Source organism: Grammomys surdaster, unplaced genomic scaffold, assembly GCF_004785775.1.
Source record: "Grammomys surdaster isolate TR1022 unplaced genomic scaffold, NIH_TR_1.0 125789, whole genome shotgun sequence".
Classification (NCBI taxonomy): domain Eukaryota; kingdom Metazoa; phylum Chordata; class Mammalia; order Rodentia; family Muridae; genus Grammomys; species Grammomys surdaster.
Window position 1 is genome coordinate 2,394,457 of NW_021620620.1, and position 23,628 is coordinate 2,418,084.

Genomic DNA, 23,628 nt, shown 5'->3' on the forward strand with positions numbered 1-23,628 from the left:
GGGTGCAGTTCAGAGCCAAGAGCCTTGCCAGCACCCCACCCCACTAGCCACTGTTCTTAGAACTTACTGTTATGTGCACGGATGTTTTTGCCTGTATGTGTGTAGTCATGAGTGTGCCTGGTATCCCTAGAGGCCAGAGAGGTGAGGGTTAAGGCAGTTGTAGGCCACCATGTGGGTGCTGGAATAGAACCTGGGGCCTCTGAAGAACAGCCAGTGCTCTTAACCACTGAGCCAGCTCTGCAGCCTGTTCTTTTGATTCCCAACTCCACAATCTTTGCCTTCTTCACCTCACAGAAGGAAGTTACTATAGCTTTTAGAGTTGTTTAAACCTGCTGGCCACTCAGTAAGCTGTGAGGCTACTCAAACACACAACCCTAATCTTCAGTGGAAAAGGTCTCCATGGCCTAACATAGCAGGAGCATATCATGTTTTTCAGTTGCCCAAAGGATTAGGTGGTAGCTGAGAGACGTGGGGGTTCCCTGGGTTTTCTGAGCCTTTCTTAGTTACTCAGACAGTGTTTAGTTGACAGCTATTTCACTCTGGATCCAGTTCTTGGAACGTACTACTCTGTGGTCTTCCAACATCACCTCAAACATGTTTTGTGAATCACTGAGAACTAGAAAGTCACCCTGCCATTCCCAGAGAGAATTTAGTTTTTCCAAAGACACAACAGGAGACATTCAGCGTCAGCTAGACTCAAGTTCGATTACCCATTCTCTATGCCCTGACCCCTTCATGAGCATCTTTGCTTAATCCTTAGTTTTTCCTAACCATGCCCAGGAATATGGTCAACATGACCTAGAGCAGGAGAGCTAAAAGACCTCAGCAGCCACCTGCCTGGTGTAGGTTTGAGGGAATCACTTTATAGCCTGTTCTCTGGCCTCCTAATTTATCCACCCAGTGCTGAACAGAGGTTCTTAACTATACCTACGGATACTCAGTGTCACTGTTCCTGTCACTGGCACGCACTTGGAAACACCTAGGAGTTTCTTTTTTTTTTTTTTACACCTAGGAGTTTCTTACAGCCCTTGTAGGTGGCAGGAGAGGCAGAAACAGCTCGTGTGTGGAAACTATAGCGTCTCTGGCACTTGCACAGAAGGAAAGCAGGTTACATGAGCTGTCTCTCTTCTTCCTATATTAGTGCTTACAGACTGAACCCATTTGGTCATGTAAAAGCACCTGAAAATAGATGTATAAAAAAAATCCACAAATAAGTACAACTGATGGGTAGTTAGGCTAGGAGCTGTGGCATAACAGAGGATGACTGTGAACTCCTGATCCTCCTGCCCCACCTCCCATGCTGAGATTAAGGTGTGTGCTATGACTCTGTGTGGCACTGGGTACTGAACCTAAGCACCCGACATCCGAGTCCCACCATCCCTCATGTAGATTTTCAGTATTTTTCCCCTGTATCTCACAAGGTGTCACATAGGCTATGGTGGCTGTGTAGCTGAGGATGACCCTGACTTCCTGGTCCCATCACCCAAGTGCTAGAATTAGAACACTTCCGTCACCGCTCCTCAGTCCCACTCTGCTGTCACTTCCCGGATGCATTAGTTTAGTGCCGTGCAGTGTCCGACATCACACCAGCTTAGAAAACACTAGCTACCCTCTCCTCGCCCGACACGCTCCCACTTCGTTCATGTCATTTACACATGCATGTGTGCATATGTAATATAGAAATATAAATCAGTATGGAAGTGTCTTTAAATAAAAAATACTTCTACTGTATGATCAATCCACCCTAGTGGACACCACAGAGACACTTGTGCACCATAGCCACCCACACAGCAGATCTATTTGTGATCTGAAAAACTTCCATACTTTTTTTTTTTAAAAAATGTAGTAACTAGCTGCTAAGTTCTGTATCTAAACTGCTTCAAACAAAACTTTATTTTTGTTTGAAGACACTAGAAAAAGGTACTCTGGAGCAAGAAGCAAGAGGATCAGGAGTTCAAGGGTAGCCTCAACTAATAACAACTTTGAAGACAGCCTGGGCTATGTAAGACCTTGTTTTAAACAAAAAGTACCAGAAACCATACTAATATATTTGCTTTACACACTACAGCCTCTTTCCCAAAAAGGTAAATAAAAAATAAAATAAAATAAATAATCCAGGAATAAAATGAGCTCATAACAGAAGGCATAACATAGAGTTATGAAAATCTCTGAACCTCAATTACTGTTTTCTATTTACTAATACATTATCAAATACAAAAACACGGAAAAGAAACATACATTTTGGAAAAGGTAGACTTTTAATAACTGCTTTTATCACCAAGTTAATCATGCAGTTACAAAGTAGTTAGAAATTTCTGAAAGGGTACTGTTAAAAAAAAGCGTTCATTCTTATATAAATAATGTCTGGTACTTCTGTGGAACAGTCCTGTTCAAAAAAGCCCTGGCCAGTAACGTCCCAAACAAAAGTCAACCCAGGCAGTCTCCAGCCTGCTGCAGTGAAGTGGTGTGCAGAATGCAAAGCCTTGGAAGAAGGGGACACACAGGCTGAGCCTGGCCAGTGGCTGTGCTCGAAGCCTGCCAGACTCCAAACAGGGAGGGAGCCCAAGTCTTTTTTTCTGGGACACTATTTGAATTACGGTTCAATTACTCAACATAATAGATCTCCAAATGGGAAGAACAAGTAGTTTTCACAGTAAAGTGGTTACTGCACTCTCTGACTGCGTTACAAGTCCCCAAGAATCCTTGTCACTTGCAGGTATGAGCAGAGCCCCACAGTGCTACTTTATTTCTGCTGGACAATGATGCGGGCCAACAAGCTACAAATGATACTGCTTTATGTTATAAAAACTAGCTTCTTCCATTTCTTATTTTAGGCATTCACTGCTTGAGTAAAGGTTAGGCTTAAGTGGTTGAAGGCAATTTTATTACAGCAGCATGTACTGGTTTATTCTGAAAGAATAAAATACATGAGAAATAGCTTTTATTTTTGTTTGCAACTTAGAAAACGGAGTTATTTTGTTGATGTAAAACAGCAATAACTCATTTGAGGACCATGCCACCTTTGGAAAATGCCACACACCTACTTATGTGTGTTGGAGTTCCCAGACTTGTCAAGAAGTGACTGACTGCTCTTGACTGCCTTCCCCGGCAACAGCGCTGACCCTGTTGGGATTGCCCAGAGCAAGGCAGCACAGCCAGAAGCAGAGACTTTACCTAAAGCAGAACACCTAACTGGCTCGGATACACGTGATTCCTACTCTTACACCATCAACTTGTACATGATCCTCTAACTTAATCTCTTTCTCTTAAGGGGCTGATTCCAACGGACTTGTTGAGAACAGTGTCCATTAACTAATGAGTCACAAGAACAGATTTCTGTGGTTACATGTAAACTTGTGACAGGCCTGCAGAAATGATAGGTGAGGAGGGTGGAAAAAAGACGGCAGCTGTGAGCTGTCTAGGTGAAGGTCACGCCAGCTTCGTTGTACACCTTGAAGACTTTCTCGATAGCATTGACATAGGCAGCTGTTCTCAGGTCCAATCCTAGGTTATACTTCATGGCTGTGCGCATAATTTGCTGGAACAAAGCGGAAAAGGCAGTGAGACCACCTGACTGAGTAGCACGATATGAACACGAAGGCATGTGTGAGGCCTGGTACTAGTCACTCGCCCCATGATCAGGTACTGATAAGACACAGAAGGCCAAAGACTGCAACAGTAGCAATGTTTCTGGCAGGAAGGACCACTTCTCTGGGATTAAGTTGCTACTGTCCAGGGAACAGCAAGAACTTACTCCTCAGAACTACAGATGTGAATGGTTTCTCTGCCTGTTAACTATCCTGTTACCTGGAATAAACTCAGATTACACACTTATTTGTTTAAAATAACCAGGGGAACATTCTACAATTTCAATGATGACATCTATACAGCCATATGAATATGCTACAGGCTGATAAACTGTATTCTTTAAAAGATGATTATAGTTCTTTATTTGGTGTATGTGTGTGTTCTATACATGTGCACTCCCACGTGCCAATGTGCATGTCAATGAGGGAATTGGTTCTCTCCTTCTACTATGTGAGTCCCAAGGACTGAACTACGTCAGACTTGGTGGCAAGTATCTTTATCCACGGACCTTCTTGTCAGCTCATTACAGTATTTTAATTATATCAATTAAACAAACAAACAAAAAGCCCAAAACTAAAATCCAAACTCCTTAGAAAATACCAAGCATAGTGGCACATGCTTATAATTTCAGCAGTATGTAGGTGGAGGAAACAGGAAAAAAGGAGGCCAACCACATCCTTAGATACTTAGTAAGTTCAAGGCCAGACTTGGACACATGAGGCCCTGTTTTAAAATCGTCTAAACAAACATCCACTAACAAGTGCCACCTTCTTCAGTAGAATCTGTCTATGCTGCTTCAACCTGGAAATCCAAGTGGACAGAATCTGATCAAGAAGAAACCAGTCTTTAATTCTAGCACTTGGGGAGGCTGAGGTAGAGAGATCTATTTGTGTTGAAGACCAGCCTGGTCTACATTTAGAGTTCCAGAACAGCCAAGGCTACATAGAGAGTGAGAGAGATTGTCTCGTAGAAAGAAAGGAAGAAAGAAAGAAAGAAAGAAACAAACAAACAAAGGAAAACTGTTACAGTTAAGGCTCTGATGTCAAAAAGTTCAAATAGTAAAAAAACAAAACTCAAACACTCCTTATTTAAACCAGATTCTATAGTAAGGTCAGCTTTTGGCTGTTAAATATCGATGGACTGGTCAGCATTCTAGGTTGGGTAACTACCTTTTTGGTAACAATAAACGCCTCACTCAGCATGATTTATTTCTTCCTAAAGCTTGGCAAATGCTTAAGATGTGCTACAATAGTCATCACCTGCGGCTAAAAAGGCACATGTTCTGCTGTACAAACACGGGGACCAGGTAACACAGGATTACAAACGCAATCTGCCTGCCAGGATAACATGGTTCATGTTATTAACACAAAGGCAGCTTCCATTTGTACACATACCCTGGCAGATCTCTCCATTGTGTAAGCCAAGCCAGAATGCACGATATCTTTCTCAGATGCACCCTGTTAGGAAAAAGAACATGAACTTAACAGAAAACACATTTAAGATATGCTTCATATCGGGCTGGGCGGTGGTGGCGCACGCCTTTAATCCCAGCACTTGGGAGGCAGAGGCAGGCGGATTTCTGAGTTCGAGGCCAGCCTGGTCTACAGAATAACCCTGTCTCGAAAAAACAAAAACAAAACAAAACCAAACCAAACCAAGATATGCTTCATGTCTCTAGAACAGTACCCAGGATCAGGTTGATAAACAGCAATACAGGAGAAACATATAATTTCTGTACTTTATCAATGTATACTAGCAAGCTAGACAAAACACATCCTTCAAAAGCAATTTAGTTTTAGCACGCTCCACTCCAGATGTTCTACACAGCTGCCGTCCAAGCCTGCTTACCACTTCTGTGGGTGAGCAGGGCCAGACATAGAAAGGAGTATGGCTAAAGCTGACGGCAGCTCTGGGAAGACCTTGCCTGTGGACTCACTAGCACCTTTGAAGCTGGAGGATCTAAGATCTTTTTGTTGCTACAGATGTGATTCAGTTGGTTTCTTGGGAGGGACTGCTAAAAAGATTAAGTCACTATCGCTCCTAATGTGACACACTACAGCTATACAGTATAAATATCCCGAGGTGCCAGATGAAAACTTGAAGTAGGTTACCAAAAAATGCACTGCTCTAGCCCAGCATGTGGTACATGCCTTTGAGTTTGGAAAGTGGAGGGAGGAGGCACAGGAGCTTATCCTTGGCCACCTGTTGCAAATAACCAGTTGTTTGCACTGAACATCTTACAATTCATATTTCTATAACATTTGCATTATACTTTGTTTTGGTCCATAAAATTAGGGAGATGAAACAAACTTGCTAATGGCAGGACAGTGCTGTTTCTCTCATTCATCAAACACTTACTTGAGCAAAAATACCATGTTCTGGGCATGTTTAGACATTAGGGACACAGCAATGAAAAAAAAAATCTCGTGTTCTTATAGAGTGTGCACTGGATGTATATGTGTGTACATACACGCAACGCATATATACAGACTTGGAACTATGATGCTAAACAGATGTGCAATTTTGAGGCTTTTTTTTTAATTTGAGATGGGGTCTCAGTAGCTCAGGCTGGTCTTAAATTCTTATCAACCCTCTTATTTGTGTCTCCTGAGTTCTAGGATTACAGATTAAGTTTCTTTGTAATGTGTACACACGTGTGGATATATCTTTTGTAATCTGTTAACTCTGTGTCCATATAATTATCTCATATTTACCTTTCAATCCTTCCTGACTGTGTTAAGCCGTCTGCTGTACTGCAGAAAGTACCTGAGACAGAATTACTTATTGCCATCCTTCTTAGGATGGAATAAATGAGGTGTCATCACATGATACCATTATGATTAACATCCTGATAATACTCCATTTCATCTATTTAGGCTGTCTGAAAGACAGGGCAGGGAGCACGTGTAAAGGCCACTCTGCTGTCCCACACTCACCGATATCCTGTCCTGGAACTCTGCCGTGGGGACCACAGGAATAGTTCCGCCATGCTTTCCAAACTTTCTCTCTAAACTCTCTTGAACAGACACTGTGAAAAGCCAAGAAATCAAGGTAAGAGACTGTTAATAGAAGAGGGAGGAAATAAAGGTAGAACTTAAAAGTCTAACCTATGTATGTGTAAATCCCAAACCAGTGTTTTAGACATCTGCACCCCTAATGACATACAAGGGTTAATCATTAAACACCTAGCAAGAAGAATCTTGCCAAATTCCTATAGAAATGTGAATTTAGGTCACTGCTCTGTTTCCATAACACCCATCACTAGGGTTTTCTTCTTCTGGCTTTGTTAAAAAGAAATGTTGAGGGAAGAAAAAGAACAGAGAGGAACATTCTCAGAGTGGCAAAGTACTGGGACACAGTTGGAGGTCTTGGCTTTATCTCAGCTGGATGTCAAATTCTTAACAGCCGAGTTTAATGTGGTCAAATAGAAAGTATTACCAGAGGACTCAAAAAAGGGTTTCTATACACGGTAGATCTTCTGTAATGAGTGTAGAAAGAACTGGTCTCATTAGCATTTTTATAAATGTTAGCCAGGACTTCTCTGAGAGCAACTAGAGACAGATTAGTAAGATCAGTGGGTGTTCATGTCTGAAAAGACTTTTTACAGTACCACTAATTTATACATTAAACATGGGGAAAACAACATTATAAAATTTTGACTATTCACATTTGAAACCTAATGTGCTGACTACTTATTAAAAAATGTGTACTTTTGTTCTGTGGCCCAGGAGACAGAACATCTGTTTTCTGTTCTTAGGCAAAGTCTCTAGGATTATCAGGAACAGATTTCTTAAGTGTGTATGTTTTCCCAGTTCTTTCTTTGGTCCAAGGGACAGTTTTTGGGGACATAGACAAGATTTTACAAACTCACTGAGCAAGTGGTAGTTAGAGTCCCTTTCGTATTTGAAGGTCAGTCGGCCATAGCTGACATGATTTAGATTCTTCAGCCATTCAAAATAAGACACTGTCACTCCTCCAGCATTTAAGTAGAGATCCTATACACAAAATGTGACACAGAAAAAAATATATAAAAGGATGACTTTAATAAAAAATTATCAGAAATCAATGAACTCACATACACAGGGATGTGTCATGGTACACACATGAAGGTCAGAAGACAACTTTTGAAATTCAGTTATCTCCTTCGACCTCGTGGATCTCAGGGGCAGAACACTGGACAAGCTTGGTGTTTAGTGCCTTTAGCTTCTCTGCCATCTTGTCAGGCTTAGGAACTCAATTTCACCACCAAGGTGTGCTATGTACGCCAACCTGACACAAGCTAAAGTTATATGAGAGGAGCTTAATTAAGAAATTGCCTTCATAAAATGCAACTGTAGGCAAGCCTGTAGAGCAATGGTTCTCAACCTTCCTAATGCTGCAACCCTTTAATACGGCTGCTCACGTGTTGACTCCCAACCCAAAAACCTATTCCTGTTGCTACTTCATAACTGTAATTTTGCTACTGTTATGATTTGTAATGTAAATACTTTTGGAGATAGATATTTGTCAAAGGGGTAGAGACCCTCAGATTGGGAAACACTGCTATAGAGCTTTTTCTTCATTAGTGATTGATGGTGGAGAGACCGGCCCATTGTAAGTGGTGCCAACCCTGGGCTGGTGGTCCTGGGTTATAAAAGAAAGCAGGCTGAGTAAGACATAAGAGCCAGTAAACAGCATTCTTCCTTGGGCTGGTGGTCCATGCAGTACTCTAGAGGCAGAAGTAGGCAGACCTTTGTAAGTTCAGGTTAGCCTGGTTTATACAGAGCCTAACTCTGGAACCCTAACCCTGAGATCCAGGACAGCCAGGGTTATATAGAGAAACCCTGTCTCAAAAGACAAAACAATACAAAAGAATTTACCATAACTTGTGACACCAGTGGCTCATTTTCCTGTCAGTTTCTAGCAAAATAAATAATGAACCCCAGAACATATAAAACCCGAGGAACATAGGTGACTTACTGGAATAACCATGATGTTTCTTTCCAGGAAAATCTTATCAGCCTCTGGAGTGGTTGGCCCATTGGCACCTTCAGCAATGATCTGCAAGAGAATTGGGGACAGCACAGATGCTAGGAAGATACTCATAGGAAAGAGATGTACGTACAGGTAAGGAGCGGAAACAAGGCACATCCTTTCAGCTAACATTTTTAAATCGCTCTCCCTTTATTTGTCCATGTTTTAAAACTGGCGATGGTGGCAGAGACCGCTGGTAAGACTTGTACAGTACCCCTGATGCCCTCCCACACAGATACTGCTGACTGGTTTTCACAGTGGTTTTTACCTTGGCTTTGACTCTGGGTGCATTGGACTTGGTTAACTGCTTCTCGCTGGCTGCAGGAATCAGAATGTCACAGTCAGCCTCCAAGATGCTTCCTTCATAGACCTTGGCTTTGGGGAAGCCCAGAATTGATCCATGTTGCTGTAATTGATTGGAAATCACAATTAATGGCTGTCAACAGACCTTAAATGTTAGCTTTAGTGTCTACTATACAAAATCTGCCTTTTAAGAGCTCTTTGAGAACCAGGTATGGTGACTCATGTCCCTGCACTAGGGATGCAGAAGCATGGAGAATGCTGTGAGTTTGAAACAAGGCTGGGCTGCCCAGGGAATATGAGGCCAACAAAGTGTACATAGCAAGAGCATGTCTCAAAAATACCCTACCAACAGTTGGAAGGCAAAGGCTAACTGACCAACCCAAGCTTGAATTAAAACAAAACAAAACACTCAACCCTACCACCCAAAGATAAAACCAAAACGGAGAAGAAGAAATATGACATAAGGTTTCTGCCACCAACCACCCAGGAGCCACACAGTAGAAGAAGAAACAATTCCTGCAAGTTGTCCTCCAGTCACATGTCTATAGTGGCACTAAACACACACACACACACACACACACACACACACACACACACACACACACGAGATGGCTGAGTGATTGCTGTCAAGCACTGGCCTGAATTTAAGCCCTGGGACTCATATGGTGGAAGGGGAGAACAGACTCCTACAAGTTTGACCCTTAACTGTAAGTCACAGCACATGACTATATCAGAATAACATACCAACTTGAAATCTTCCAGTTCTTTTGGGTCAATACCATCTGGATTCCATATACTCCCATCAGATTCTCCAACACCAACACATTTAGCACCAAAACGATGTAAATATCTCATAGAGTGCAGGCCCACATTACCAAATCCCTGTGGAAAACAATTATTCACGACACCGACTTAGTACAGATAGCATGAGTCATTTTGACCAACATAAATCTATATTCTGCTAGTTTAGAAACAAGTCTCAAAATCCTTTTGCTAAAAGAAGCAATGTTCTGGGACAGCAGATGGCTTAGATGGTAAAGGTACTTGCCATCAAGTGTATTCTGATGATCTCAGTTCTATCCTAAGGACCCATTCAGTGAAAGGAGAGGACCAACTATGGTAAGCTGTCCTCTGGTCTCTGTGCCGTGGCACACAGATACACTGCATTTTTTTTTTTTTTTTAAAAGAAGCAATATACTGAGCGGCTTCTTCAATAACAAATTTCTATGATCAAAAAACCTGAAACTCAACTTTCTGTTACCTATAATACTGAGCCCTGGAGTAGTTAAGTGTGGATCTTTCTTGCTTATAAAGAAATGGCAATGGGACAACCCATACCCACACAGTCAGAGCCCAGTGGTCTTATGACTGCATATATAAAAGTATAGTACTATTTTAAGGTAATGCTAAACCTAACCCTCTAAGTGAAATACACGCTAACAAGAGGCAGATTTAGGTCAATGTGAGAAGATTTCTGCATGGTTACTATTGCTTTATAGTTGAAGCCTTTTCCCCTTCTGAATGCAATTTAAACTTAAACGAGGACCAAAAGTAGTTGGTGACAGTCATGTATTTAATATCTAATATTAAGAGACATTAAATTGGGTCTAATTCTATGAATAATATCAAGGTTAAGAAAAAAAGTTTCACTTTGAAAACAACCATCCTAAAAATCTAACAATTTTTCAATAGTCCAATGTTAGTGCTGAAAAATCTTTAAACTTGTAATGCATATCAGTTATTGTGAAAACAAAACTGGGGGCTGGTGAGATGGGTAAGTAGATAAAAGCACTCGTGCCCAAGCCTTGGACCTGAATTGAATTCTTGGGATCTACATGGTGGAAGAGCTGACCTGTTCTGACCTCCAGTGCACCCTGCAGCATGTGTCTTTCCACATAAATAAATGTATGTAGCAGAACAAAACAAAGTCCCCACACTGTCTTACCTGAACAACAAATGTCTTATCGCCAAATCCTGGTGTCATTCCTAAAATGCTCATGTAAGAAGCTTCATTGATGAAGTTCTCAATTCCATGGAAAACACCCCGGCCAGTAGCGGAGATGCGCCCGTGGATGCCTCCTTGACTGATGGGTTTACCAGTAACACAGGCATGTGCATTGATATCCTGTAAGAGAGGGCTAGAGATGTAGCTCACAAGTACAGTGCTTGTTTTTGTGAGGCTTGAGGTTCAACCCTGGTGCCACGTTAAAAAAAAAATCCTGTGAGAAGAATGAATCATCATTTAAAGGAAGAATTTAGATCTCTTTTGGGACAGGTCACTGACCTTGCTCTTGTGACCCTTGTCTCAGCCTTCTGAGTGCTGAGATTACAGGCAAGTGCCACCACAGCCAATGCTAAGCTCTGTTTCTATGGTCAAGCCAATACAACAAAGCACATTCTTGTTAACTAAGTAAATTTTCATTAAGAGTGTGTGCACGTTGGTGTTGTGGCACTGCCTGTAACCCCAGTGTTTGCTGAGGCAGGAGACATTCAAGTTCAAGGGTGCCCTGGTTATATAGTAAGTCTATTTCATAACACAAACTCTACAAGGGTGTATGAGTTATGTTTAAAGTTCACATTCACCAACAGGGAGGTACCTTTTCCAACTTTCTGTCCTCAGGAATCTAATAAGGTAGGCTGTTTTTCACATTGAGACAAACAGTTTAGGAATTTAGTGTTAAGCATAAATAACAATACCATAAACATAAATGTAATTCAGATTTAAGCTACTACTCCTTTACTGAAAACCTAAGCCATATGAAGTTAGGGAACACATTCCATTTGCAAGCACCTTAAGATTATCAATACAAAAAACAAAACCCCAAAAATGCAGAACCAAAAGAGGAATTGTAATTTTCTTGGATGGAAAGATACTGTATTGTACTTTGCCAAACTCACTTTAAACTTTAACATGTCATCAAAAAAAAAAAAAAAGACTCAGATTGGTAACACATACCTATAATCTTAGCACTTGGGCTAAGCACTATAGGCTAGGATTAGAACTTTGAGTTCAAGACCAGCCTGCTCTACATAGTGAGCTCCAGTACAGTAATGGCTACACAGTGAACTCTTGCCTCACTCAAATTAAGAAAGAATCTCAAAAGATGACATTCAAAAGAAAATTTTAAAATGGTGTTCATGGGCAAGATGCAGAAGCCTGTACCTTTGAGGGCACTAATAGACCTGCAAAGTGGATGGAGGGGTGGTTTCAATCTTACCGCCTACCTGTTACTGTATTTCAATTAAGACTGTGCATGTCTGTTTGTTTACAAAGAGGCATGGTTAGGGTCTCTGGAGCCGGGCAAATGGCTCCCTTGGTGAAGCTCTTGCTGTGCAAGCATGAACATCCCTAGGCTTGCCATCTGGTCAGTGTGGCCACATCACTGAGCTCCAGGCTCAGCAAGCTCCTGTCTTAGAAAGTGAGAAGGACAGTAGCTGCGGAGGACAATGCTGACCTTGGGTCGCACATATATACACACACACAAAAGAGGGAAAAAAGGGTTCGGGAGCATTTCTTTTCTGAAGTACTGCACACTATAAACACAGCAAGCAGACCACCGTGGAACAGACACATCCATTGATCACTGAACAGAAGAAATGAGAGGAAGTATGATCATACCTAGAAAACCAACAGAAGATGAATGATGGACTTAAAACCAGTGGCAAAACATGCCTGCTAAGTGAATTAAGTTGTCCACTGCAATAAAGTGATCAACTTCATATTATATCCTACCCAGAAGTCACCTGATCTTTATTCCTATTATCAAATATATTTTTTACAGAGAGAACTTGGAATTGTATTATTTATACAGTTATCATCAAAAAGAATGAAAGCAGGTTTGGAAATTAGGCAGTCTAGTAAAGGCCCTCAGAATGAGTAGTTTTCCCACAGTTCTCTTTCATGAATAATTAACACCATGAACACAGAATTGCAAAGCTGGTGCCAAATGGTTCTAAATTGTGGAAATGCAAATGCTGGGGCTGAAGGAAATACTGTGTGAGGTCAGGCCTGGTGCCAACTGACTCCCTAGCATACCTAATGGCCTGGGAACCCAGGAAGTATGGGGTCATGGCCCTTAACACCTTATTGCCAGAAGGGTTAGATCACCACTAATGCTAGCTTTTTTACCTTGATTTGGGTCTTTGGATTTCCTATCAGTTAAACACAGAAGAGCTTTAACCAGTTCCATCCAAGGCTTATCTGGTAGAGCCTCATAAAACTTCATGCTGCCACAACTGTGTAGGAGCTTCAAGTAACAACACACTGCCCACCAGCTTGCAGTGGTCAGCGCAGAGCCCAGCTCAAGAGCAAAAGAACTCAGCTAGAGCTTTCCCAACATTAAAAGGTGGTGCACAAGTCAGGTGTGACTTAGCTGGAACAAACTCAGCTCTTTGAGAGCCTGAAGCAGCATAGCTCTAAGTTTCTGTCTAAACTGGGCTGTACAGCAAGATGTTGTTTTTTTTTTTTTTTTTTTTTAAAAAGTGGAGTGGTAGTCCAAATCTAACACTGTTGCATTTCATTTCACAGACAGAAGACTTATTTTGGTACTTAATAAGGTCTGTGGATTGTTCTCGGTACATTAATCTATCTAATCCTTCCTTCATAATAACAGTCTTGGGAAGAAGATATTAATGTTTCCTTCCATATGAGGAAACTAAGGCAGAGACTCTCAACTCAAAGTTGGTGGACAAAGGAGGTAGGACTGCCTGTGGTCCAGGCCAATGTGTAACACTGCTCAGGAAATGTGCCTCTCCTCCAAAGCCTAGCTTCCCAGTAGGGCCCTGGAAAGACACCCCCCCACCCTCGCTACCCAGCCTCTTACTCCCTGGAAGGACTGTATTTCTTTTACATGATCTGCTTTGCACACCAATGATTCTGTGGCGCATATCCAGCTAACTAAGTGCCAAACAAAACTTCCCAGGCAGCAGATACCTTTCAGACCATCTATCTCCCTTTGCTTCTCTTCAATGCTACTCTTCTTAGCTGGATGGAGGCTTTACTTGATGTCCCATTTCCCTCTTTCATACCCACCTGCTGTCCGGGATCCTCTATCTAGCCCGCAACGATTTCATCTCCCGCTATACCGAGTGAACCACTGATTAGGAGCTCTTCATGGCTTCTCCATTTTTCAGGACAAAGCTCGATGTCCTGGCTGTCCTTAACCTGGTAGGAGCTCTTTAGTCTTTTGTCCCACTTTCCTCTCCTGCTGCTGGTATAACACCTACCTCCCTACTTTTAAAGTTCACCGTCTTCTGTACTTCGGGACTTTCTAGATACTTCTTTTTGCCTCTCCCTTCTCCCTTACACAAGTCTTTGTCTTTCAGAACTCAGACCATACTTCCATTGGTTCTGGTTAGGTACCACTATCCTTTTTTATAGTTTTGAAACAGCTTTCACATTTATGGCATTTGTAGTATGCACCTGATTTCTACCTAGTGTAAAAGAAAAAAGTTTCTTAAGACAGGGTCTTTCTGAATAATCTTGGCTGTCATAGAACTCTGTAGACTGCATTGGCCTTGAACTTGAGTCCTGTCTCCCTCTGCCTCCAGAGTGCTGGGTTTAAAGATGTGCACCACCATAGACCCCCAAATCCTTTTCTAATCCACTCATCCAACTTTATGATCTTGTGTTTTTTCTGTCTCTCTCCTCTCAAAAATAAATAAGCTGGGCATGCCTTTAATCCCAGAACCTGGGAAGCAGAGGCAGGCAGATCTCCGTGAGTTTGAGGCCAGTCTCGTCTATAGAGCTAGTTCCAGGACAGCCAGGGCTACACAGAGAAACCCTGTCTGGAGAAAGGAAGAAAAAAAAGAATCAGTTCCCTTCTTAGTTTATGGACACTGTTTTCCAGGGTTCTACAGCTTTCAGAAATGAAGTTGTTCTCTACAGCCCTGGGTTTCTGAGCTGTGAGGATGGGGCTGGTGTCACAACATGGCTACTCTTTCTGCAGGATTTGTCACAGCAAAGTTTCCACTATCAAGTAAGCCCACACTAGGACTTGACATCTGTGTGCTTCACTTACCTCTTCTGTCACCTTACACATGCACATCTTACCTGCAATCTCAGTTGTTCTCTTCCTCTTAACCCCCAAAGCTCCAGATGTTGACATTCAACCAGATTTTCAAGGTCCAGCCCAAATATCCCTTCAAAAAGGCCTTCTTTAAGAACCCAGAAGTCTACCTCCACATTATAGCATTTCCATACCTTAGCTCATGTGCCTTAGCTCCTTTTTAAGTGAAAGCACTTTTGAGGGGAAGGCAGAACTGAATGTACCATCTTTTGCCTTAACAAGTGAGCTGATTTGGTAAGGATCTGAGCAAAAACCCAGTTCATGCTCACTATGCTTAGTTTCAGAATAGAGGGGGCAAAGTAATATGCATACCAAATGTATAATTAAAGGGAGATGAGCCCAAAGATTACCAGCTTCTCATTAAACCAGACGACTCATTACTTCTGTGGACAGCAATGCAGGAAGCCTTGGGTTTCAGTGGATACTCACATAGTGCCCTATGGTGCTGGCATAGGTGTCAGCGATCCAGGACATCTCCCGCTCACCCGTGCTCATGTCTGGGGCAGGCACATCAATGCCAGGACCTGGGAGCACAGGGAAAGGGCAGTGTGCCAGTTTTTAAGATAAACTTATCCCAACATAAAGATGCTTGCAATTCTCTAAGAGAACAATGTCACTGTGGCTAGAAAACTTTATATTTTGGTAACAAACTGAAGTTATAAAAATATCCATTAAACGTCTCTTCTCTATGAAACTTGCACACACAATGTTATGTCGCTATTTCTTCTGCTGGAACTTACTCTGTTGTATCTGGAAGTTACCTACAAACAATAGATCACGTTACTCCTGGGGCTTCAGGGTATGGTGCTGGCAAATGTTTGGTCTCTCAACCTCAGTTTCCAGAACTGTAATTAGAGATAATGTATCATTTGCACACTATAACAGGATCATCCTGGTTACAGCAGGAGAGTTAGCTCCCTATTGGCTGAGGTCTTCTCACTAGGTAGGAAGGGAGGGGAAGCAACACTGCTGAAGCAAGTGTGCAAGGCTGTGACACTTTCACTCACTTTTATTAGTCTGTCAGGAGCAGTGTTTAGTTCTCCAGAGCACAGCAAACTACAAAGTAAGGCTGAGAATAACAATAGCTCCTGGGTAATAGTGGTACCGTGCTTTTAACACTTCTAACACTGGCTGGGGATGGTGAACTCACTGAGCAACACATGCGGGGAAGCTCCCTCCAACTGTAAAGGGAGAACTATGTAGATAGAATGCTCTAAAAACCGAAAGATAAAAGACAATTACTTAAGATGCTAGCAAGTAAGATTTGGCATAGCTACACAAAGAAGTATTAAATAGCTGTTAAAAATATTGATTTAATGACTTGGAATCATCACCAAATTCACTATGCAGAAAAAGGCAGGTTTTATATAGCCACATGCTCTCATTTACACAATTCTATACCCTTCTTCCTTCCCTCTCTGCCCTCTGCGCATACATATCTCTGTCCCTTCCCCCCCCCATATATTACATACATACATACATACACACACACACATTTATGTATACAGGTGGATTAAGGTAGGTATCAATAACATGTTTACTATATTGTTGCATTTTAGCATTGTAACTTTCTACAAACCTTTAAGTCAAGGTTCAAGTTTTATGGCCTCACTAAATATGTCTCTCCACACCCTTGTCTGTATTTTAGGCATCTTGCAATCTCAGGATGGCTAACCTCCAAAACCTTGATTTCCTTATAGAACTCCATCTAAAGGAAAGACTTTCTAGCCTCATCCACTGATGAAACAGTCTACTTGTCTGGTTTGCTTACTTTCTATTTCTCAAGAGTGTTAAACTCGGGCTACAGGTTAGCACAATTTTGCCAATTTACAATACATATTTATTTCCTAAGCAAAGGACAAATTGCTATCAGATCTGTTTAGAAAGATCTATGGAGCATTATCTTAGTTTTCAGCATCATTACTTGCTGCAAAACAATAAATATGAATTGGTAAGTCTGAGGTAAGCAGTTTATCGATCAAAAAGACATACTGAGAAACACAAAGATATGACTGTTGACTGATAAGCTTGCAATTCACAGGTTTCACAAGGGGAGCAAGGAAAAACCCACTAAAAATTAGCCTAGACATGCTAAGAGTAAGACCAATTTTCTACTATGTTCGTGAGTCTCCTGCCTCACACAGGATCAATCCACAGGATGTACAGATTTACAAGTAATTTCTACAGACAAACTACAGATAAATCCTTATATCAATCCATTTTATTTGAAAAAAAAATCAAATTATAACAGAACATGCACATAAGGGAGGGGTTGAAATCAGGGTAGTTCTGGTATATGGAGACACAGGGAAAATGAGGAACCTGCAGCACAAAGTTAACGGTTGATAGCTACCATGAACGCACACACGTGTGGATATTTGTGGGCTTTTCCAAGAATCTGAAGAGGGAGGAATATTGTTCAATTTGTTCTGTGAGGCTGGTATTATTTTATTGCTAAGTTTAGATAAAGAATAATCGTAAAGGGAAAAAAACCAATATCCAAGTTTAAGTTGATACTGTACAGAAACAAATAGCCACACTGGTCTACAAATGTCAAACTTCATTTATGTCCTTTTGTATGGGGACAATACACTGTATTAAATATGTAACATCTTGCCCATATGGGTTTGATTATAGAAATTACTAGGTATGCTAACAAAACAAAACAACTCAAAAACAACCAACTCAACCCTCCAACAAATCATTATCCTTTGTAATAGCATCAAAACGTCTATGTAGTTGTTGCTAGTATTGGGAAGTATTGAAGCAATGGTTAAAGAAAACAGGCCCAATAAGCAGAAAGATGTCCATGCTCATGGATTAGAAGACTTAATTTGGTAAACATGAACATCTCCCCCCAAATGGGCTCCATATTCAACACAATTCCTATCAAAATCTTCCTTTTACTCCTCTACCCCACTCCACTCATACCTGACCCTAAACTCCCAGGGTTAACAGGGTAAGAATTCAGATTCAAGTCTGATGGTGAACTCTGTAAAAAGGGAAGTGAGAAGACAGATAAGCTTTCAGTTTGCCCTCTATAAGCAAAGTGGCCAAATCACTTAGACTTAACGTCTGCCTCCTTCAGAGTTCCAATGAGTCACTTCTGGAACTGTCAAGACTTACAACTATGCTGGAGAAACACTTATGAAAATATGGTGAGGGCTGGAGAGATGGCTCAGCGGTTAAGAGCACTGACTGCTCTTCCAGAGGTCCTGAGTTCAAATCCCAGCAACCACATGGTGGCTCACAACCATCTGTAATGAGATCTGATGCCCTCTTCTGGTGTGTCTGAAGACAGCTACAGTGTACTCATAAATAAAAGAAATAAATAAATCTTTAAAAAAAAAAAAAAAAGAAAAAGAAAATATGGTGATAAATATGACTGAATGAATTTAAAGACCTCACGGATGTTAAAATATAACTGAGATTTTAGACTAAGAGCATGCAATGTAAATAACCACAAAGGCATCACCAGGCTGAACTGTGAATTCACTATCTTGAAATCAGAAAGCATCCCTGTGGGCAGCAGTGAGGTACTCATTAACTTCTGCTGGCAAAACGTTCCTGGACAATGAGGCGCAAGTAAAATTCACAGTAGTGTTCATAGGAAGCATGTCAAGAACCCCCATGACTTTAGACAAAATTTTATAACATTCTAGCTTTTCCTATATTCACTCCTGTATAATTCATTTATTTCATATCTTATTTCCTAAAAATAGAGCAAGTTTCAATATATAGCTTAATTAGACAGGAACTTGTCACTTGTGGAGGAAACATGGAGAGAAAACACAAGCGTAGGAAAGCAGAGTTAAGAGTATGGTGTGCCCAATCTCATTTCAGCTAGTTTCCCTTTGTTTGACATTTTACTGAGTAACCTTACTTATTTAAGTTAACCAGACACCTGTAGACCAAGAAAGATAAGACAAACTACTTAGAAATTGAAGAGCAAATAAACATGTACACATCACAAGAATATTCATATCTCACAAAGAACATATCAACACAAATATGAGGGAATAAGAATATCAAGCAGATGGAAGTATCCTTAGAAATGGAGCATGTTCACAAAAGCTCCTGTAACTGACTAGAGTGCTCCTCAGAGACACTGAAGGAGAATGGAGTTCATCACATCAGCCTCACCGCCACCTCCAGTGAGGTAAAGGAACAGCTAATATACATTAAAAAACTACTACCTTCAAATGATATCAGTTTTTTTTTCACATGTTAAAAATACTGTTATACATCCATTATTTAGTAGTCATGTTCTTCTTCATGCTTCAAAAAAGGGTATGAACAAGGCAGGAAAGCTCTCTCCTTAGTAGTGTCCTTGTTCCACACAGCAGCGAGAACCTGAACTTGTTAAAAATAGGACAAGATATGTCTACGAGATCTATAATAAAACCTGGTTTCTAGAAGGGAAAGGACAGCTATATATAAAAGTTTATAAAAGTAGTACTTTAATTAAGACCATTACTTTGTAGGTGTTTCACTTCATACGGAAACACATAGGGCAATACATACCAATAAAACCTTTCTTTGCCAGCTCCATGGTGAACCTCCGTGTAATCTTTTCTAATTCATTATCCTACAGAGAGAAACAAAGAAAGAAACACATTTTTGATATAAAGATCAAATGGAAACAGGATTTTTATCATGTTTTCTATGAAAAGAACCTTTCCACACTCCCTCATATACTCCCCAGTACAGCCCGTAGAGCAGACACTTCTATTTACTTTTTTGAGCAGTCTATTTACTATGTAGCCGTCTAGGCAGACCTTGAACTCACTATGTATCTCAGACTGGTAAAGAAAACTAGTGGTCTATATAATCCTAGTGTAAAGAAAAAATGATTTTTTTCGGTTTGTTTTTTGAGACAGAGTTTCTCTTTGTAGTCCTGACTGTCAGGGATTCAGAGATCCATCTACCTCTGCTTCTTAAATCCTAGGATTAAAGGCATGTAGCACCACCACCTAGTAAAAATAATGATTTAAAAAGGCCTGCTTGGACTATAGAGAATTCAAGGCAACCCTGTGAAACCCTGTCTCAGAATAAAAAGTGAAGAAAGAATTGGTAAGATACAGCTCAGCGGGAGAGCATCTGCTTGGCGTGTGAGGACTACAGCCTTGCCTAGAACCTAGCAGACAAAAGAAGTCATCCTAGGGGATATGTATATATGTATATGTATATATATTTTCAGGCCAGCCAGGGCTTCAAAGTAGTAACACCCCCAAATCCTTCCTCTTTTCGGTCTCTCTCTCGTATACTCACACAAAACAGTTATTACTATATAGATCCTGAGGTGGTTTGAATAGGTTGGTCACCATAGACTCATGTGTTTGAACACTCATGTGTTTGGCCCATAGGGAGTGTTTATGAAGTGTGGCCTCGCTGGAGGAAGTGTGTCACTGTGGAGGCAGGTTTTGAAGTCTCATATGCTCAAGCTGGGTCTAGTGTGGCAGTCTCCTGCTGCCTGTGAATCAAGATGTAGGACTCTCAGCTTCTTCTGCAGCACCATGTCTGCCTGGATGCTGCCATGCTTCCAGCCATGATGACAATGGTCTAAACCTCTGAAACTGTAAACCAGCCCCAACTAAATGTCTTCCTTTATAAAAGTTGCTGGGGTTATGGTGTCTCTTCATAGCAATAAAACCCTAAGACAGACTCCATGGGTCATGCTTGCACTTTCACTTGAATGTTAAGTTTTAATATGGGTGTGATGGCTTATGCCTGTAACCCCACGTCTCAGGAGGACTGCAGAGAATTAGGTCAATCTGGGCTATATAGTGAATCCCTGTCTCAAAAACAAAACAAAATCACATGTAAAAAGTGAGAGAGAGTTAGGGTTTAATGTAGATGTTTTATATAGGTATGAGGGTTAAGAGAACGGCAGTCAAAAAGACAAGACACATCTAAGAGCATGGGTGTGGGCTTCTTCTTCTTCTTTTTTTTTTTGGTTTTTCGAGGGGTGTGGGCTTTTTGAAAAGGTTACAGAGATAAACAAGTCACCCAAGTATGTTCAAGGAAGTCATCAAATGGTGAATTTCAAAGAGAATAAAACCACAGAGTTAACCACTGTAGCAACCAGTTTTAACTAACTTGGAACTAACAGAATAAACATGATGTTTACTAGATAAGTTATTTGTTGTTAGAATAAAACCTTGATATTAAAACTTCAGATCAAAGTCTTACTCATTTTTTAATTTTTAGTTTTCTAAGACAGGGCTTCTCTGGTAGTCCTGGCTATATACTAGAACTTACTATGTAGATCAGGCTATCCTTGAACTCACAGATCTGCCTGCCTCTGCCACCTGAGTGCTTGGATAAAAATGTGTGTGCTACCACACCAGGCTGAAAACTTCAGATCAAAATTTAAATAAAAAAATGGATGTAAATGACTATCAACATGAGAAGTATTAATTACTTTTTAAGCAAGTAAGAAAGACATCAATAGCAAGTAAGTAAGGCAAAAAACATTGGGTAATTTACAATTGATTCAATCATTATTTGTTTTCCAATTCCTCTAGGAAAGCAATGGAAACCATTAATCTCACTGGCACGAGGAACACAATTTTAGGCCCTATGTGGACAATACCAGTTGGATACTTACTGTATAGCTCTTGGGATTGATCTTAACACCTGCTTTAGCACCTCCAAATGGCACATCTGAAAGAGAAAAGTGAAAGATGTTGTTCCATATAAAGCTTAAAAAATATAAAAACAGAAAGTATTGCCAATACAGGGAGAGCCAATGTCATCAAGTGTTTCTGAAGTATTCTTGCATTTCAGATTTTCTTACCTGTACACGATTAGTTATCTTGAGGATGGGCTCCAACCCTAGACAAGAATTTGATGTTTCATATATACATAGTCTATAGGTAATGACGCAGGACATTTTACTGTTGCCTATATTTTGTTTTTTGTTTGCTTGTTTTTCGAGACAGGGTTTTTCTGTGTAGCCCTGGCTGTCCTGGAACTCTCTGTAGACCAGGCTGGCCTCAAACTGAGAGATTCACCTGCTTCTGTTTCCAGAGTGCTAGGATTAAAGGTATGCCCTACTACCACATAGCCTGATACCTACATTTTGACAATAACTCGTCTCATAAGATCAGGTATGGAACACTATTTTAGTGCTCATATAGTTTCAGATTCTGAATCATTTCAAGATAGGGTTTTGTTGTTTAGTCCTGGCTATCCTGGAATGTATAGATCCATCTGCCTCTAACCAAGTGCTGTGATTAAAAACGTGAGCCACCACCACCCAGCTACATGACTTTTAATTCTAGAAAATTCCCAAACCAAATCAAGTGCTGAGGCTATAGCTTAGTTGGTGGAGTGACTGCCTAGGATGAAAAATGTCCTGGGTTCAATTCTCAGCATCATAAGAAAGCATAGATGTTAAACTTGAAATTATTATAATACCAGCCAGGTGTTGATTATATTTAATCAGCATTCTACTACTTCTAAGAGAATACTGTATATTTTCCTTCTACTATGATTTACTTATAGAGCATGGATTGCCATTTAAAACAAGGATCTATGCTTCAAGAAAACTGAGGTAGCTTCTATAAAAATTTCATTGTTTTAAGTTTAGAAATGACAAATTTCTTATTTCTTTAATTACCATGGTCTCCTTGGTAATATACATCCCATTACATGTTGATGTGTTTCAATATATACTGATGTACAACTGTAATGCAAACACACAAATAAGGAGAAAAACGAGTCTATACTTCCCATAGCCCCTAAAGAGATCCTAAAATCCTTGCGTTATAATTCAAAAATGGAGAAGACTATGAAAGAAAGTTAAAAACACCCAGGTAAGGTTTGGTGACATACACCTTTAATCCCAGTGTTGGCTCAGGAGGTTAATGGTACTTAGAAGCTTGACAACCTAAGTCTGATTCTAGGAACCTAAGAAAAGGAAGTGGGAGAGAACCACCTCTACAGTGTTGCCTCTGACTTCCACACATATCACTATAAACACAGTAATAAAAAAAAAAGTATTTTAAAAAGTAGCCATGTATATGCACATTTCCCCAGAGCTGTTAGGCATTAGCAGAGAGGGTCACTCACCGACCACTGCGCACTTGTATGTCATTAAGGAAGCCAGTGCCTTCACTTCATCCACACTCACGTCGGTGCTGTAACGGATGCCTGAGGACATTCATTTAAAAAAAGGAGGGAAGACAGAATTACATTTACAACTTCTGCTAAGTTAACAGTAATAGCTATAAATTGAAAATGCCATACCTCTTATATTCTACAGACAAACTATTTCTATAAACAACTGAAATACCCTTTTTTAAAAGTTTTTGAGACACAGTGTTTCTGTGTATTCCTGGCTGACCTAGAACTTGCTCTGTATACCAGGTTGGCCTCAAACTCAGATCCACTTGCCTCTGCTTCTGTGCTGAGCTATAATACTTCAAGATCTTATGTATAAGGATACTATAAAAGGTAAAAAGGGAAAGCTGCTAATTAGACACCCAAAAGGAGTTACAGAATGGGCACTGAATTAATTAATTTACTCTGATAGCCAAGAGTGGTCTGAAGACTAGACTTTGCTTAGAAAGAGTTCTTAGAAAGAGATTTACAGACAACTAGTACTCACTCAAAAGGCTCTCAGTCTGACACCCAGCACTGCAAGAATAAA

General features: G+C 40.6%; 1 protein-coding gene across 1 annotated transcript in view; it reads right to left on the minus strand.

Moving 5' to 3' along the window:
* Positions 1-2,235: 2,235 nt before the first annotated feature.
* The window catches only part of Glud1 (glutamate dehydrogenase 1), a 32,128-nt gene continuing 10,735 nt past the window's right edge, over positions 2,236-23,628 (minus strand). The window contains exons 2-13 of the mRNA XM_028789139.1: positions 23,049-23,129; positions 21,583-21,638; positions 19,497-19,560; positions 15,402-15,496; positions 10,850-11,029; positions 9,649-9,786; positions 8,870-9,007; positions 8,548-8,628; positions 7,460-7,583; positions 6,525-6,616; positions 4,983-5,045; positions 2,236-3,538 (exon numbers count right to left, since the gene is read on the minus strand). Of these exons, the coding sequence (XP_028644972.1) occupies positions 3,419-3,538; positions 4,983-5,045; positions 6,525-6,616; positions 7,460-7,583; positions 8,548-8,628; positions 8,870-9,007; positions 9,649-9,786; positions 10,850-11,029; positions 15,402-15,496; positions 19,497-19,560; positions 21,583-21,638; positions 23,049-23,129 (1,232 nt within the window). The 3' untranslated portion in view covers positions 2,236-3,418. The remainder of the gene's footprint in view (positions 3,539-4,982; positions 5,046-6,524; positions 6,617-7,459; positions 7,584-8,547; positions 8,629-8,869; positions 9,008-9,648; positions 9,787-10,849; positions 11,030-15,401; positions 15,497-19,496; positions 19,561-21,582; positions 21,639-23,048; positions 23,130-23,628) is intronic.